The sequence below is a fragment of the Oryctolagus cuniculus genome, chromosome 1, assembly GCF_964237555.1.
Source record: "Oryctolagus cuniculus chromosome 1, mOryCun1.1, whole genome shotgun sequence".
Lineage (NCBI taxonomy): Eukaryota > Metazoa > Chordata > Mammalia > Lagomorpha > Leporidae > Oryctolagus > Oryctolagus cuniculus.
The window spans coordinates 107,178,452-107,197,254 of record NC_091432.1 but is presented as its reverse complement, the minus strand read 5'-3'; the positions used below and the strand labels follow the sequence as shown (position 1 = coordinate 107,197,254).

The 18,803-nt window shown below is 39.6% G+C and overlaps 1 protein-coding gene across 9 annotated transcripts in view; it reads left to right on the top strand.

The window, feature by feature from the left end:
• The window catches only part of CADM1 (cell adhesion molecule 1), a 349,360-nt gene that overhangs the window by 267,431 nt on the left and 63,126 nt on the right, over positions 1–18,803 (top strand). For all 9 annotated transcript variants that reach the window (XR_011390742.1, XM_070078614.1, XM_051819532.2 and 6 more), the window contains exons 2-3: positions 14,033–14,179; positions 15,793–15,945. Coding sequence is in view for 8 of the 9 variants with exons in the window: in XM_070078614.1 (XP_069934715.1) it covers positions 14,033–14,179; positions 15,793–15,945 (300 nt within the window). In the remaining variant the exon portion in view is untranslated. The remainder of the gene's footprint in view (positions 1–14,032; positions 14,180–15,792; positions 15,946–18,803) is intronic.

Below are 18,803 nucleotides of genomic sequence, written 5' to 3'. Positions count from 1 at the left end.
TGTGCAGTCCTATTGTGTGCCTGCCTGCCTGCAAGGCCTTAGGGCCTTCCTGAAGCAGGGCTTTTTTCTCCACAGAGCACTTGTAGGCCCAAGACTAGGGCCTGTTTGTTTTCAATAACCTTGTGAAAATCTTTGACACATGGAGAAGAAAATTACTGGCTTCACAATAAAATAGACCACTGGGAATCAGTGGAAAAGCAAAATTATAAAATCTTAATTTTTTAAATTCAAAGATGTATTTAATGAGGGAAATGGATATAATTTAGTATGTTTTGATATTATATGGACTGGATTATCTCAAAAGATTAAAATGCCTGTAGCTGCAAAGGTCTTTAAACAGCCTTTCCTTTAGTACCTTCGTTCAGCAAACATTCGGTGAACACTTGCTCTGTGTGCTGACACTGTATTATGTTTTGGGGATGCAAGAGGATTGAATAAGAGTGTGACTGCTCTTCAGGAGCTGAAAATAATTAAAATATAAAGTATAATTTCTTGTGCTAATAATCTACAGATTTATGGATTTGGCAGCAACCCCCCCAAATGAGAACCATTTGGTTCTGAAAATAACCCAGGAAGATATCTTTATACTCATTTGACCTGTGAGAAACCTGAGGCTTGGAAGGCTGTAACTTTCCCAAGATCTAGCTAGTAACTGAGAGAGCTAGGACTGAAACCAGATCAAAATGAAATAAAGGAGTACCACCTCTGTTAACAAGTAACCACGGAACAATCAGCCTAATGAGACACATCCAACTCACTGCGGGTTCCAAATCAGGAAGCCTTGGCAGTGAGCAGAGCTGTCCAGAGCAAGCTAAGGGCTTTGCGCTCAGTCCTGCTGGGTGAGGAGGAATTCCTCCATGGTCAATCATTGCTTTTATAAATAGATTAGTAATGGATGGGTTTGATCAAGTAGTAAAATAAGAAATTAATGTCAATCCCAAACTAGTGTCAGTCACCAATTATGTATTGATTTTGCCTCCTACATCCAACGGAATATTTTACCTCAGAATCTCTATTAGTGTCAGAGTGTAATTGACAAACTAAGCTGATATTATTACTAATTAACTTTTTCCTGTGCCCATTTCTTTCCTCCAGTGACAAATGAAGGGGGAAATGACACCTCCTCATGCCAGGATAGAGCACCATTTAGTGCAGATTAGGTTTCTAGGGACCTCAAACTTCTAGACACACCCAGGAACTCATTAGTGACAGGAAAGGTGTCAATACCCTGTAGCTTTCTCAAAGCTCTTGCACGTAGTAATAAAGGAAGGGATTAACTGTGAGAAGCGGCAGCCAGCTTCCGCGGAAGGCAGCAGAGGACATACAGGCCTAACAGGCTAACATTGTTGAGAAAGGGCCAGATATGTCTACCTGTTTCAGCAAGTCAAGTATACGGTTCCCCCTATACAGAAACATGAGACAAAGAAAATGGAGGAAGTCTGCAAGCTTTGTGGGATGCTTGTTTCACCTCCTTTAGCTTTAATTTTGGTATTTCCAGAGACCCAGGGGGAGTTCCAGGCTCCTGGCTTCACCCTGGCCCAGCCCTGGTTGTTGGGGCCGTTTGGGGAGTAGACTAGCAGATGGATGTTTCTCTCTCTCTCTCTCTCTCTGCCTTTCAAATACATGCAAATAAATAAACCTTGAGACAGAGAGAGCGGTATTTGGCTATCTGGAAAGATGACTTTTGTGGTAGGTATCTGAAGGTTGATTCTGAGGTTTCCCAGAGAAGATGGTATCTTGCATTGTCAACCTATTGCTCATCACCCCTCTCACCCTTAGACATGCAGTTTGCTCTCTGAACTTATTAAAAGCCTATGTAAAAAGGGATGGAACCCAGAGAATATGTCAGGCTTTTAATGCTATTGACTGAATTCAGTTTCAGATGTCCAGTCTTTGCCTACATCTGCCATTCACCTTGTGCTATTCATGCTTTCTCGTGGTTTTAGTTTGCAGTTTAACAACACAGTTGATGAAGACGCTTTCATTTACTTTCTTCTTCTAGCCTTACGATAAAATGAATACCAGGAGCATTTAGCCTAGCAGTCAAATGTCCACGTCCCACACCAGAGTGCCAAGGTTCGATTCCTGGCTCCTGCTTGTGACTCCATCTTCTGCCAAAGCAGATCCTGGAAGGCAGCAGGGATGGCTCAGGTATCGGCCCCTGCTGCCCACGTGGGAGACATGGGTTGTGGTCACCCTCTTTCTGTCTTTCTCTGCCTCTCAAATAAATAATTTTAAAACAACTATTTCAAAGGAATACTAGCTAAACTTCTGAAATTGAGAACACATTCCAGCAGGTTTACGAAGATCGTCAGAAGATCCTAGTAATAAAGACAGAGCCTGCATCAGTGGTGATAATGCTGATGATGAATTTGGAGGAACAGATTATAATCCTTTATTTAGCATTTTTAGAGCTTAAAAATACTGTCATATGCATTTCCTCACTTGATTCCCATAATAACCCTGTAGGAGAAATACCAGTCACACATTCTAAAATATAGAACCAGATTCAGAGTTTCAGAGTTTTCCCAATTTCATCACCAGTAAGCTTAGAACTGCAGCAAAAAAAATCCCTGTTTTTCCAAGTCTGATGATCTTGTCATTTCTCCTTAGCTCCCCCTTACTGGCAGAAAATAAGCCGTGGGTGAAGTCCTTATCATTCAGTAGTCCACACCCTGATGATACTAATCAAGTTATTTTTATAATGATGCTATGTGGATAGTTATTGTGCACATCCACCTGACGTTGGGTTTGCCTTGGGGAGCCAGCAAGCCTGAGAGGAGGATCCAGAATCTCCCTGGGCCACTGACTTTTCTCCACATGCAATCCTTTTATCAAACTCTGGCTTAAGAGAGCTTTCTGACCCTGGTATGTTTCTTCCCAGACTCAGCTGGGACCAGCGACTCGAGCTCAGAGCCTTAAAAAAAAAAATAAAAGGACAAAAAGAAAGGAAGAAAAACACACACAACCTGCTTTATGAATGACAAATGATAGAGTGAATAACTCGCCAATAAGGGCCTTCATCATGGGACCGAATTTTCCAGCCAAGAAATCGTTGTTTTGTATAATAGTCCAAAGCTGCTTGGCTTCCTGGTAGGAGATGAGAGTAAGTTGAACGTTGCAGCATTGTCAGCATGATGATTATCATGGATTTACAGCTGCTTCTTGAACTAACCACATTACACACACTTGCAACACCCTAGAATAGGAGTAGGAGACATCTATGGCCACCCCTCCCCCCGCTCTCTGTTTCTGCAGCAGCGTGAGTGGAAGCTGACATTCACTCTGAGTCCATGTCTGATGTGTTCCCACTGATATCCTTACTTGCTTGTCCTGTCGACTCTCAGCTTTAAATTTGGAAGGTTTTCAGTGGCTCTTGTTGGCAGGGAAAAGTGAACAAGGAGATGTAGGGAGAGACTGCTAGTACAGCCAAATTTCAGTCACATAGACTGTCAATATTAATGAATGCCCTTGAAGTAGGTACTGTAAAAGCCTCAAGTTGGAGTGGAGCTGCCTTTTGAATCTGGATCATTCCGCAGAACAGACATCTCCTCTCTAAATACTAAAGACCTGGTGTTTGGGCTCTGGTTATAGAGCTAATTTTATCAGCGTCCCATGTTGGAACATGCTGATTTGCTGATAGATGGGCTGTTTGGTTTCAAATTCTTTTATATGCTGTGAGTGTCACTTTAGTTTTATTCTTGAGTCATATAAATGAAATACTATAGATTCTTCCATTAGTTCCCCTCCGTTCTTTGAGCATCGTAAAGTTTAACGTCCTTTCAGCTACCTCATTAATGTCGTATAGTTGCTAATGGCATCACATCTAGAGTCAAGCAGGCCTAGGTTCAGTTACTGGACACTGAACATATCTAAATCTTAGTTTTGCTTTCTGTATAATGGGGATGATAATAAGATATTGAACCCTATAGGATTGTTCTGAAGTTTAAATTAGGTATGTAACAAAATAAAGCCTAATGCCTGGCACATAGAAAATCTTTTAAAGATATATTGGCCATTGTTATGCAGATGATTAAAATAATGCCCTCTCCAGATAATGGGGGTCGTCTTCATATTAAATAATAATAATATTATTATTAATAAACACTTAGCAAAGAAATAATTTGTTTCCCTTGCCTTTGGACATTCAGACTAGTTGCCTCTTCCCTTCTCTTTCCTGTGTGTAGTAATTATTGTTACATATTATAGCCCTCGGATTTTAAATACGTTATACTAAATTTTAATCTTTTAACACCCTGGAGGCAAATGTAAAGAAAAAACCCAGCTTTTAGTGAGTTGAAGCAAAAAGGGACCCAAGTGTAATCATGGTACTTCTTATCAAAGGAAAATGATGTTAAACTTGAGTACTTATAAGCAGGGTATTAAAAATAAGAGCCAGACATGTGCCATCTCCTTTGAGGCTTAAGGTTGTGGTTGTAAGGAAATTCAATTTAAAGAATTCTGTAGAGGAATTGCTAACAATGGCAAGTGTGGTGAGCAATCCACATCTCTGGTCTGCTTAGCGCCTGGGGGAATTGAGAAGTATCAGTTAAGTAGAAGTGTCCATCGTATAGTCAGCCATCTCAGCTTTGGAGCCTGAATTTTTCTTTTCATTTGATTAGGGAAAGGCAACAATATATTTTCCCACAAAGCAAGAGCTCACCAGAGGCTGCCACAGTGTATGTAATAAGTGGTTTAGCTACTAAGATCTCCCCGGGTAGGAGCGAAGTTCAGGTTCTTTACAGGAATTGTAGAACCTAAGGTTTATGTCTTCTTTTGTGGTTTATATATATATTTTTTGAATCTCAAGCATGTAAACCTTTTGTTTTCCTTGTGAATAGCCTGTAGGTTTGGAAACGCTTTTTGGTTGTACATGAATTAAAAAGAATCAGTTCCTGTTACCCTAGACTTCAGTTGGCTTTGGGGCCCATGACCACCACACTAAACCACGTGAGAGTTTGTGCTTCATCAGCTGTCAACTGCCATCTACACAATTCATCTTTTGTTCAATGTGATTTTCTTCCAGTAGTCCATGCTTGCAACAGTGGAATTTTTACAACCAGTTTTCACTGTGCAAAGCAATCGTTTAATATATCCCAGAGAATGTAATATCATATCATCAGTTCATTAGCAAAGTAGTTGATGTGGATGATCAATAATTGGCCTTCAGCACAACTCCATTTTACCTAAAAGAAACTTAATATTTTTTGAAATACTGGAGTACCACCCAGCTTTGAATTGCTACCGAAGCAGCTCAATGTAAATTGTTCTTTTATTCGTCTTTTGCCATAAATGAGCATCATAGAATCAGATCCATTGAGAAGAAACCGCTTGCTTTGCCAACACAATTAGTTTTATAAGAAGCCTCTGTCTTCAGATTGTTCTTCTCCAAAGTCCAACGTGGATGTCTGCAGTTACTTCTTTAATTAATATTTTTTAAGAGCCCCCTTTCTCCCAAGAGTGTCTAAGCAGATTTAGCAGGCTTAAAATGACTCTCCCACAAGGTGATTTCAATGCCATCTCACAAACAAATAAAGCATTGACTTTTCTATTGGAGGGGGGCTCTAATTTTTCTCTCTTTGTAAGTTCTCATAATGCTTGTCCACTGGGAGGGAGGTTGTTTTTTGTTTGTTTTTTTTTTTTTTTTTCAACGTTAGGCTGACTTCTCTCCCAAAAAAAAGACTGTCTTGTTGATGAACAGAAAGGTTATACAACCTGTCCATGGATGAAAAGAAGTGAGAAGAGAATAAAAATCTAGGGTTTTCACCATTCAGTGTGAAGAGCAAAAGGATTCAGTACTTATTATTATCTTTCATGGTGTATTTTTTTTATTTCTGTTTTTTTTTATTGCCGTTAGCTTCTTTGATAAGTGAATTTTAATGGAAAAGCTAATTCAGATCTTCCAAGTTTAGTGGATGGATGTCAGTCCACATAAACATTCTATAGAGTGAATTACACCTCTTCCTTTTAAGGGACCGGGCAGCTCAGACCTTAAGCCTCGTAATTGCTTGGTCCTTTTAGTAAGGTGGGCTCTGATTTAAAAGCCCCATTAAGCTCAGTCTTTTAAAGGGAAGGTGGCTAATGTGATGGTTGAAATTGAAATAGCAAAACCATGGATACTTTAACTACTTTCTTTTGTCACAATCTTCCTTGAAAAGAGTTTTCACACATCTAATCAACATTTTCTTTTCACAAAAGAGATGCTCATCCTCTATGTAAATACAAGTTGGACTGTGCTTGACCCCAGTTCCACAGCCATAATGTTGAAAACTCTAGACGCAAAGATAGACCAGTAAGCTTGATGCTTATTCATTTTCAGAGTTAAGAGTTCCATCCCCTTTGGTTCTACATGGGGTAAGGGATTGTTCTCGCTTAAGACAGAAAAGCAGAAATAACTCTTCTTACAACTGAGATTAAAAAATTTCATGAGCACAAGAAACTTTACATAATTCCTTGCAATAAACTTTTTTTCCACTATTTTAAAACCTGACTGCCTTCCAGTTCATGAGTTCAGAGTAGAATTATCAAAAATCTATTCACTTGGGAAGTTTCGTTGGCCTTAGACCCATCAAAAATCCAGTTTAGGGACTATGAAGAAAAATCTTGCTGTGCTGTTTCATAGTACCTGTCCCCAAAGGAACTTCAAAATCTAAGGGATACCGGAAGAAAAACGATTTTCAGAAGAACGCCATTGTGTAGCTTGGTATGGTTGATGTTCCGTGAGGCCCTGAGCCGCAGGCACCGTGGCGAGCCACCACCATCAGCATCAGTATTCTTGGCTGTCCTCCCTTCTTGTGCATTTCGGAGTTAAAGGTGAAATTCCATCTTTAACCCCCGTGTGGTTGTCTGAACAGTGATTAATGAACTAAATGTGATTCCCTGCAGACCTTTCAAAGGGTGGATGAAGGATGGAATTTCAGCCCTTTTTTTTTTTTTTAAAGCCAGGCCTTTTGCTTAATACAGCTTTTAAAATTAATGTCCTTTTTTGAATGCCAAGAAAACAAAGGGAATTTCTCAAAAGTGTATGCAGTTTGACACAATAGGCCTTAATTGGTGTCAAGGAGATGTTAGGATGAATGGGAAAATGCCCATTTAGCTGATAAGACTGAAAAGTGGAACCTTGTTATGAGCTGTCATCTCAACGTGTATTTAAACTATAGCAAAACTGAAACATATTTGCCATATAGATCATAATGACTCCAAAGGAGCCATTATACTCTATTATGTAATTACATAATCAAAGCATGCATAGTAATCAGCTTCTGGAATTCAATGCTAATCAAACATACCTATAGTATGTGTTTAAGCTAAAATAGAGAACGTTAATTTGCCATTAGTCAACTAAACAAGAATGTGTATACAGAATATTCATGAATAGCTTAATGTTGTGTCAGATGATATTTTTTGTTTTGTATTCAGGAGAAGTCAACAATTTTAATTGAAGAAAAAAACCATCACTAAAGAAGATTACTCTTTAACTTGCCATTCAAAAATTTGCCTCACCTTTTACTGATTATAAAAGGAGATTAGATTAAATCCAGTATTTTTTTCTGCCATGATCTCCAGTGACACAACAATAATTATATTGCAGGAGAGTCTTAGGAGACCCTGACTATCTCCATGCCATAGGATGCAGTGTTATAAATGCTACATCAGAAGATCTCCCATCCCCACCCCCTCAAAAAAAATAAGAGCTTTAAGCAGATATTGCTTTTGTATCTAGAAACAAAACATGTCACTTAGAAATAGCCTTGAGTAGGAATACCTTGCTGACTCAGTCAGAGACCTGAACTCTCCTTGGCTGTGCCTCCTGCCTGCCCTGTGATGGTTAGGCATATGTTCTCCCTGGGCCTCAATGTCTTTGTCCCTAAAGTGAGAGCATTGATTCTCTGGGTTCCCTTGGATTTCAGAAGGGCCCGTGCCACATATGCTTCTCCCCTCCATTATTTGTTGAATTGGCTTAGCTTATTTAATCTCTAAGTTTATGGTCTGTGTGGTGTGCATCCATAATCATTTTGACCATTAAGGAGACAATTCTTGGAGCAGATAATCAACATATTCGACTTTACTGTTTGGGATAGCAAAACACAGATGAGGATCAAAAAGGTTAAGCAAAGCTTTGTAAACAGCAGACAGATTGATTGCTTTTGATTTTAAATAAATATTCAAGTGTTCACAAAGGTTGAAATATTGCCCCTCTTAGAAATAAAGAATTGTATTTGTGTTGAAGAGGTCTCACCCTTGACCTTGATCCGCAGTTGATGGACCACTTTTTGGGCATCGGTTCCCACTGTCTCACATCTGCACATTGGAGACTAAAAAATGTTACCGTGATGTTTAAAAGAACTAAATTCTTTCATCAAAAGCTTTCGCGGCTTGAACTTCAAATAATTTATTTTCAAATTACTTTTTACTGTAATTCTTATTAATTCAAATAGGTTTCTGATTTGATATAAAACTCTGTAAATGCAGGGAACAGTTTAATGAATTGAAAGATAGGATTGAGTCTTTCAAAGGAAATGTACAAAATATGCTGACAATAATTGCTTAGATAGAAATCAAATCTTAATGGCTTTGTTAATGATTTGTAGTGAACACTGTGTTTACGTTGACTTGGGGGAACATATGCAGTTAGAAAGATTTTTCCCTCTGGGTTTCAACAAAATCTTACTTTTTTTTTCTTTCTCTGAAATGTACTCCAGTCTGTGCTAGCTCCCTGAAATGTTCGCAGGCGTTGTAGTGCCTCTGCTGGCGATGGTGGTCTTGTGCAGGGAGAGGTAGAGGCTGCAAGCTGGGCACTTCCTGAGCAGGGTTGTGAGAACCAGGATTCAGCAGAAATAACCGTGTGCAGGAGCCGCTGGAGCTGCCAGAGCAGGGAGGGTTTGCATCCTGCTGGAAAGCAAAGTTTCCAAACCCAGGCAGATCTTTCTGCTGCTTTGAAATTTTCAAGCCCAGATGCCTCTTGGAGGGAAAGAGTGCATAATGCTGAGCCTTTCGTTTGTTTAAAACCTTCAAGAACTATTGTGGGGTTTTTAAAGCAATAACTGTGCAAGATGCTTGGCTTGGCTTGTTTTTCGTTTTTTTTTTTTTTTTTTTTTTTCACAGTCAGCATTTTTTATTAGTCCTGCCTATGTCGACGACATGACTGTGATGATTTAATGCTGGGTTCCATCTTCCATAGAGCAGAGAGGGGGAGAAGTTACCCAATCCGATGTTGGTTTGGGAGGAGCAGGCACCAGGACTGCAGGTGCTTTCTCTGGACAGACTCTGCCCGTCGCCAGTGCTCCTAGGTGTCAGAGGAGTTTACATTGTGCCGCAGTAGAAGGTGCATTCTCTTGTAGCTATGACTCGCCCTTGTATTATGGACTTGACTGGAGAGACTCCCCTGGTGTAAATGAAGTGCTTTATTTATTAACAGCCAGGCAGCGGGGGCGAGAGCTCTCCACGCTGGCAAATGCCCGGCATGCACTGGCAATAAAGGCTTTCTCTAGGGGCAGAGTGTGCTGAGCACTGGAAGAAGGAAGCAGTAGTAAACAAGGTGTTTTACATTCAGGACAGTCTCTCTCTCATCTTGAAGTGTGTAATTGTGTTCTGGATAAATTATGGCAATAAAAAAAAATCAGAAGTTGCTCATAAGGAAATAACCCTCTTTAAAAACAAGTAAATTTTCCAAGACAGAGCCAACAGAACCGTGGCAACAGATCCTGACGCTGGCCAGTGAAACAAAGTACAAGCTGTATGGGCTTGGAAATCCTGGGGGAACTGGGTTCAAACACCAGCTTGGTCACTTAGCTGAATTACATCAGGTATTTAGTTCAGCCTCAGAGGCTTGGGGGTTGTTTGTTTGTTTGTTTGTTTTTAATCTTCAGAGTGGGATACTGACAGCAACAGGAGTTTGAGAGTGAAAAGTTTGTAAAGCATCCAGCACAGTGCATAGCACCGGAAAAACATTTGTTCCCTTCCCCGTTTCTCATGAAGTTCTTGCTTTACAGTTTGCCCCATTGTCTCCCCAAGGTGGCTGCGTTGTTGATTGAGAAGTTTCCAGTCGATGCTAGTCATTTGTGCAATGCTCTTTAAATGGAGCTTAGAACAAAATGAAGTTTTAGGAAAGAATCCATAAACCATGCAAATTGAAAATTGAATTCATAGGGGGTTGATGTACACATAACATCCCCACCTCCAACTCTGGCCCTCACCAGTGTGGCTGTAATTGTCGCTATTAATGATCAAAGTGGTTTTTTTTGTTTTTTTTTTTTTTTTTTTTTTTTTTACATCACAAGCTTTCTCTTCATTGTGATGAATGCCCTGGCAACTTCCAGTTTACTACAGGAGACTTGCCTCAGTGGGCCTCCCTTATACCAGTGGTTTATACTTAGAACTATAGAGTAAGTCTGGAAGTTGTGGGGAATAGTTGCTGTTGTACATGGAAATCCAACTTGATTCTGTCTTTAAATCTGGCAGTAAAAAATATCTATATGTGCCATCATTCCACCCTCACAATAAATTACCTTGCAATTAACAGTCTTATTGAATGGCTACAGTATATTGTATTTATTTGTTTTTTCCCCAGTATATGTACTATTTCTGCCTTAACATGATATCTGCTAATTGGGTTTTAGAAAATCAGGCAGATTTTTAAAAATGGATTCTTTAAGAAAGGCAAGGAAGTTGCCTGTTTATACCCTTCTGCTACACATCAAATTGTGTTTTACGACAACCTAATTGTGGTGATATCTATTTCAAGGGGAGATTTATCAAGTCACAGTGCACCCTTCTGTTTGGAAGAAAGATTTGAGGATGTGAGCAGAAATTATTTTTACATAAAGGCTTCAGGCAGTTAAGAGAACTGACATACATACCATATTTTCATCACTGTCATTCACTTCCTTTGCCTCAAATAAATAGGTCATTATTATTCCACTGCAGCCATCTTCTGGGGCCTCCGTGTTTGGAGCTCTGTTTAATATAACTGCCATCCAGCTGACCTGTATAATTTATTGGTGATTCTTATGGAATGGCATCTTTGGGCCACTACCATGAGCCAAGGCACTTTGATATCGCTCAGCAAACTATTTCATTATCACTTAAAACTCTTTTAGCATTAGTATTATAACCATATTAACACAGCCAGGAATTGTTATTTTCTGAGACACTTAGTTTTAAGTTGGTCTTAGCAATTTCAAAAAATCAAGCAGCAATGTTAATGATACCACACAGCAGAGCACATGATGTGCCAGAACACAGCAAGGGCAAACATTTGCAAATGACAAAATTTTACCTGAATTATTTGCTCAGGAGTGACCTATTAGAATAATCTAGTCTTACATCACTTAATTATCAGTAATAATTGAGAGTGTTTAGATGCTTTAAAAACAAACAAAAAAATCTGATTCTATTTTATTATATTCTGTGCTTACAACACTAAGTCATGGTCAATTCTCTGCTCCTACTCCCTATGTGAATGTTTTACAGCCTTAACAAGAGTATAATAAATACCCCACCCCACCCCAGAATATGCTAACCTTAGCATTTCAAATAAAGAGCTAAAAATTAAAGCGTTTGGTTATTTCCACAGGAAATATTCCATCACAGCATAATTGAATTGCAATTAGCTTTAAGTTCCGGTAACTGCAAGATGGTCGTGAGCTGTGAGGCCTTGGTTTATGCCACAGGGTTTAATGCTGTCAACAGGCAGCCTTCCCACATGCACCTTTTAATAAATTGAGGATTGTTGTTTGTGTTGCTAATAAACTTCCTTTAGGTGGAAGAAATCCCTCCCACAATCCACTAGGACTCCCTGTGGTATTCTGGTCTCTGCATGTCCCAGGACCAAAGACTCTGATAGTACTTGAATTGCGCAGCTTAACTTTTCCTTAATTTTCTTACCAGATTGGGTTACCCTGAGAATATAAGGATGTTGTCCTTTCTGTTCAGGGCCAGCAGATCCACCTGGAAAAGCTTACTTGATTGACAGGAATTCCCTTCTTGTTCTCTTCAAGTCTGGGAGTAAACTGCTCCCTCCAGCTGAGTTCTGAATTCTGTGTTTGTCACAGTAATCCACTGAGGAGAAAATAAGCATCCCTTGATTTTTTTTTTTTTCTGATCACTTTTTCTCTTTATTGTTATTCTTGTAACACTGTTCAGCCCACTAAGCCTCTACTCTAGATCAAGCCAGGGAAAATGTACCCTCTCACTCACTACAAGCCCTGTGGGCCTGCGTTCTCACACCCAGGGTAATTCCCTGGATCACGGAGCTCCAGGTCGGGTTTCATTTTGGTTTGCTCCTCAAGCATCAAGAATTTTTGTTTATCTGTGGCTCTAATAATTTTTTTTTCCCTTATCCTTCCAGCTCCCTGTCTTCTAATCCTTTGCCAGAGGCTGGTCTATTTCTAGGTGGATTTGGCTTAAAGCCATCTCAGACACCCCTTCTCACACTCCCCCACGGTGGCCTGCCAAAAAAGGATCCTTCAGCAGAAATGCGATAGCAGGTGGAAATCCTGCATTTATTCTAATTGCATCTCTATTTATGCTGCCTCAATTTTTTTTTTTAGATTAGTGTTTATCTTTGACCTTTGTTTCTGAATGTGACAACTTTTCCTAACAGAGGGAGTAAGCCATTCTGAGTGATATATAGCAGTGCCAGAGAGAGCTCCTGAAGAACAGAAACTTTGAGCCGTCATTCTTGTATGCCTGCTACTTCTCACACATAATAATGTCTTAATAAATGTTTAGATTTGACAGCTAGAGAAATGATGATGATGATGATGACGGCGACGACGATGACAGTGATGGTGATAGCAGTGACTACTGTTTATTCGTTTTTATGAGAAGCTAGAAACAGTGCTAAATGCTTTATATCATCCTTCTTAATTCCTCCAATAGCTCTATAGACAGCTTTTAATTATTATCCCCATTTTGCAAATGGACAACTGGCTCAGGGATTTTAAATAATTTTCCTGAGCTCACACAGCTAGAAAGCACTCTCTCTCTTTTTCCTGATCCACCGTTGATTCCACTGCCTATACCACACTTTTTGTTCTGTGAGTAGAGAATAGGTATTAGTTTTCACCCACATTGCAACTTTTTAGAGGCTAGACAACGCTATATTCTCCTATATGCCCTGCCATACCAGGTGCAAAATTGGACACTGGACAATTGCTTCGTCCTTTGCTTCTGAAATGAATTCTCCTCTCCTCCTACCTGTGCTGTGGATCATTTAGGACATTTAGGAGATGCCCTGGCTGCTGTCACTAATCTGCAAAGCAACAAGCTAGAGCAGATCTGAAGATAGCCTTCTATCTGTGGATCTGAAAGCCTGGACTTTTTAACATATTCTGAAAGAGATTTTCTAGATGGCTGGTGGGGGTGATTTGCAAAAAGAGAGGTGGGTTCAGGGCAACCTGGGGTTTGGGGTGAGTCGTGAAGGTTTGAGTTTTTGAGAGTATACTGAACTGGTAGCCTTCCCAGAATTTTATTGAGACTCCAAAGAGTCACAGTTCGATCCTCCCTCCCACACAATGAATAACCAAACTGCCTATGCGTTGGTAATGTCAGCATCCGCTAAGAAGATGAGACTACTGAACCCTCCTCCCTATTTCTATTAAGTGGCCCCTTGAGTCTTCTGTGAGATGACCAGATAGCTTCGCTCAAGGGCATGTGAGCCAAGGGTGACTCTACTATCCTCCCTATTCCATTTGTGAGAGCTTCAACTCCTCACAAAAGCCACTACTCTGATCTCCAATACCGCCTCTGTCTACCACTCAACGAGAACAAAACACTGAAGGCTGGAACCTTGATATCCACAACTTTTGAGAGCGAGTCAAGTCCAGGATTAGCTGTATTTTATCTCTAGGTCTCTCCTCGATAAATAGACTCAGTTTATTAAGGACTACAGGAAAAGATATTAGAGCCATACCACATGTTGCTATTTGTGTTCATTGTTGTCTTATGTTTAATTCTCATTTTAATTGATCAAGTTAACTATCATTGATGGAATTTTTTTCTGAATTTTTTTCTCCCCATTTTTTTTAAGGTGATGGACAGAATTTGTTTACGAAAGACGTGACAGTGATCGAGGGAGAAGTTGCAACCATCAGCTGCCAAGTCAATAAGAGTGACGACTCTGTGATTCAGCTGCTGAATCCCAACAGGCAGACCATTTATTTCAGGGACTTCAGGCGTAAGTTCCCACCCCTGTGGTATTAGATGGCAACTTTTTTTCCTACACGTTGTCTTGATGAAGAGATTGCTAAGGCCACCTTCTTTTAATTTAATGTTAGATGCTTAAAGTTTAGTCGATTCTTTAGAGGGAAGAAGAGACAGGCAATCATAATCTTTCTACTTAATAGAAACCTTGAATGGTCCCTTTTAAAAGTAAGGCAGTCTTACTTTGCAATAGGAATTGATTGTAGTAATTCAAGGTGAATTGCAATTGAGTCCCAAATACTTAGCTGACACAAACAACTCAAATAGGGGAAGGCAAGGAAAATATAGCATTCTGAAAGGTAATCTGTTTGGGTTGAAGACTGAAGTTTCCAAAGCAATCTATGCCTATAAAGACAAAACCAAATGTCCTCTCACTGTAGACTGTGGCATGTGGAGGTATCTGTATGCTGAAGGCTTTCCAAATGTAATATAACAAAGGGCAATAATCGAAACCAGATTATGTATGATAGAAATGGCTCAAATGAGTGTCAGGGCTTGGCAAGAACAGAAATCATGTCTTTCTAAAAAAATGTTATTGAGAACATTGACACCTAATCAAAGCAGATGTCAAGCAAGTCCCTTCTTGGCTGCCTGTCTCTTTTCCTCCCCAATGCCTTAGGACAGGAGTGACCTGTGGAAAGAGTTGATATACCTAAGGAGCATACGAGGATGAAGGGGTTAAAAGGGAAAGAAGCCAGCTTTTTATTCTTAAACTGAATTTTTGTGATTGCATGCTAAGCTAATTTTTGCCAAAATTATTAAAGGATTTTAAAAGAGAACATTTGAAATACATCAGAAACCCACATATATTGCTTTTTTGGTGATTTTGATTGCCGGCTCGATACCTAATCAGTTCCATACAGTGAAGCTGAACGTAGCTAAAAAAACTGCAGGACCCGTTTAAGGCCTGTGTAGGGTCTAGGTTATCTGCTTTTGACAGCTCTAAAATCATATCAGCTATATTAAGATGTACCCAAGTTAAAAAGGATTATACTACTATGTAACATTTTAAAAATGATTTCTCATGTTGCTTTTGAAATTATTAGTCCTCTTTCATAATTTGGAGCCATTCCTTTCTAAGGCCTTGGATTTTTAGAGGCCGTGTAAGAACCGGTAGGCCCTTGTTCCTGAAGTCCCAATTCCTAGAAAGCTAATGGGGGCCCTGCACCCTGTGTCTGGGGACTCATGACCTGCCCTTTCCTTATGTTTTCATTTTGCCTATGTCTGACTAAAAAAAAAAAAAAAAAAAACAAACAAACAAAAAAAACGGAAACAATTTACAAGTACATGTTAAAGACCAATGGCTCCTGCAGTTGCGCAAAGGGTGTGTGTGTGTGCACTCAGACATGCACCCATGTGCATGAGTTTCATTTGGACAGGGTTATTCATCTACATGTAATTATTTCAAAAGCCCAGAATAATAACTCAAGTTGTAGGAAGAAGTACCCAGAAGGCACAGTGAGACGTAATACATTTTCCTGCTCTAGAGCTGCCCTTCGAGTCCTCTTTTTCCTCACTTCATGTAAGGAAAACAGACTCTCCGTTGTCTTGCCCCCAATCATTGACTCTCTGTGTTTTGTTTCACAGCTCTGAAGGACAGCAGGTTTCAGTTGCTGAATTTTTCTAGCAGTGAACTCAAAGTGTCGTTGACAAACGTCTCAATTTCTGATGAAGGGAGATACTTCTGCCAGCTCTACACCGATCCCCCCCAGGAAAGTTATACCACCATCACAGTCCTGGGTAAGACTTGCTCGGGGTGCTCATCCTAGGAAATGGGGTGGGAGTGCCCCTTACTCTGAGAGATGGCTTCCAGCAGCAAGGAGGAGGTTAATGGTGAATTTTCCTTTCAGACTTGTTTTAGGAAGAATCACCGCCCATCTTGCTGAATTTTAAAAATAGCCTATTTTACCAAATGTTCTAAGGAATGGCAATCAGCAGTCTTTATACATTCCACCTGCTCTTGGGTTTCAAACCTCAAGCTTCAGAAGCAAAGATCAAGAGAATTTAGAGCCCTCAAATGAATCACTCACCACATGAAATGTCATTCCTTCTAACTCCCAGGATTTTTTTTCTTCTGTGCAGGAGAGGGGAAGATGGGATCCCACGTCTGTGCCCCACGGCAGAGCTCTGTTAGGAGCTCTGCCTCTTGATTTTTCCTTCCGAGTTGCAGCCTTGTTTTGATGTTGTTGATCTCCTGCTCTTTCACTTCACTTATTGTCTTGTTTATTCCTTATACTCCAGTATTTTCTGTTAAAAAAAAATTGTACCCCATGAACCCATACATTGCCACAAATTGCAACCACTGGGCATAAAAGGGTTAAGAGCCCCTTAAGGTATAATACACAAAAAACTGTTGAGAGGCTTCTAGGTACTCCTCTAATGAGTTGAGTGTCTTCATTTAGGATCACCAGATTGTGATTTTCAGCAAATTCCTAGTAAGTGAGATTTCCATTTCATGTTTTGATATAGTCAGCAGATATTTCTGTGTTGAAAGTGATCTGAGTTGGTCACCGTTTAGCCAGGCATATACCCCAGAAAGTAACTCTTAGCTGATCCAGATTTTTCAAACTGAATTTTCAAGGACATACACTCTAGTATAAGGCGAGATCTCTGATTTACACCTTCAGGAAGATGATGAATCAAAGTCTATTTGAGACGGCAGACTGCAGCTTCTCAGTGTAATGATATGAAGATGAAAGAGGAAAGATAAATATGAAGGACATTTTCGCTCAGTGTGTGTGCACATATATGTATGTATGGATGTCCATACTGAGCTGCTGCCTCATTGCTTTATTTAAACACAGCTGTAAAAGGGAACATATTTTTTATTCATTAAGCTAAAACATGTCCGCAAGCTTACATATTGCTCTTGATAAGAGGAATACTAATTTTAGAAAGCCATGTTTCAAGTCTGTGTGCGTTTTCTAACATAGTCTGTATTTAATGATGATGGCTTTCAGGTATACATATTTGTCATGATTGTGGTTTTAATCCATATCAGCCTGTTGAAGCCATAAGTGTAGAAGGTTTCCCTGGGGGACAGCGTAGTGGCTTAGCTGGTTAAGACACTACCTATGGGGTTGACATCCCATATGGGCACCGGTTTGAGTACCAGCTACCCCACTTCTGATCCAGCTCCCTGTTAATGGCCTGGGAAAGCAAAGGACAATGGCCACGTGCTTGGGCCCCTGCCACCCACATGGAAGACCAGGATGAAGCTTCTGTCTCCTGGCTTTGGCCTAGCCATTGCCACCATCTGGGGAGTGAACCAGTGGATGGAAGATCTCTCTCTCCCTGTCTCCCTGTCTCCCTGTCTCCCTGTCTCCCTGTCTCCCTCTCTCCCTCTCCCTCCTCCTCCGTGTGTCTGTGTGTATCCCTGTCTATAAATCTGACATTCAAATAAATAAATCTTTTTTTTAAATAAGTCTTTAAAAAAATGGTTTTGCTGGAATGACTGTTCTGGAATTATGCAGATGTACCAAATTCACAAGCATGCATTTAAAGTTTTCTCTGCGTCAGCTTGTGTAGAAGTTTTTGAAAACACAGTTTGCTTTTTGTGGTGAGTTGTTAGCTGCACAGACTTCAAATTGACCATCTACCATTTGACTCCACCATCATTTATGGCATTTTCACCAAAGTGACAGCAATATAATGAAATATTTGAAAGGAATTTAAAAAGTTCATGGAAAAGTAGAATTAAAAGGATAAATTTATTTTGGTACAAAATTTTTGTTCATAACACATGGAAAATATATGTTGTGGAAAGAGTATGCACAGATTTCAAAATTGTTTTTGCACCAAAATAAACTTATCCTTTTAGTTCCATTTTTCCATGAACTTTTTGAAGTACTTGTGTTTATGGTATTTTGAATTTTCAGAATATTTTACTGTATATATCTTTAAATATTGATACCTAATTTCATAGAATAAAAATGATAATAGCAAAGCTTAGCCATCCTTCCTAGATTACAAAGCACTCAATTAAGAATCAAGAATCTTCAAACTTCAGGTCTTATTATTCCATCTCAGAACCTTTGTATTTTCTGGACTAGGTTGCTTTCAGTTATATCCTAAATGCTGCTGTTTCAAGATCTTTTTCTTGAAGGCACACATCTTTTGTTTTCAGGAATGTGGCCATTGGCAAGCATTACTGTCCCTCTGGTATGTTTGTTCTCAGAGCCACTGCACTGACCAGCTTGACTGTGAATCCACCCTGGGCTTAGGAGTTGGCACACCAGCACTGGACTCTTAAGAGGCATTATGCCTGTAAATCCTTTTGGAGGTCTCATTATTCTAGAAGTAACAGTTTCCTGCTTCTATTTTATAGAGGCATTAACTTAAATACACTTGAAAATAATACTAGTAGGTGTTCTTCTGCAGATATTATGCATTCATTTAATATTCTATCCATTGAATTTACTTTAGGATTCCTTGACAGAGTAAAATTGTTGTCATCAGTGGTTGAGCCTTTCATATTCCAAAATCTGACAATTTCTACTCATATTCGTTTATTCAAACCTTCCTCCTAAGACTGAGAGTTTTCAGATTTCATAATGAATGTAGTATGATACATTAGCATCTCCGTTGCTATCTGCTGT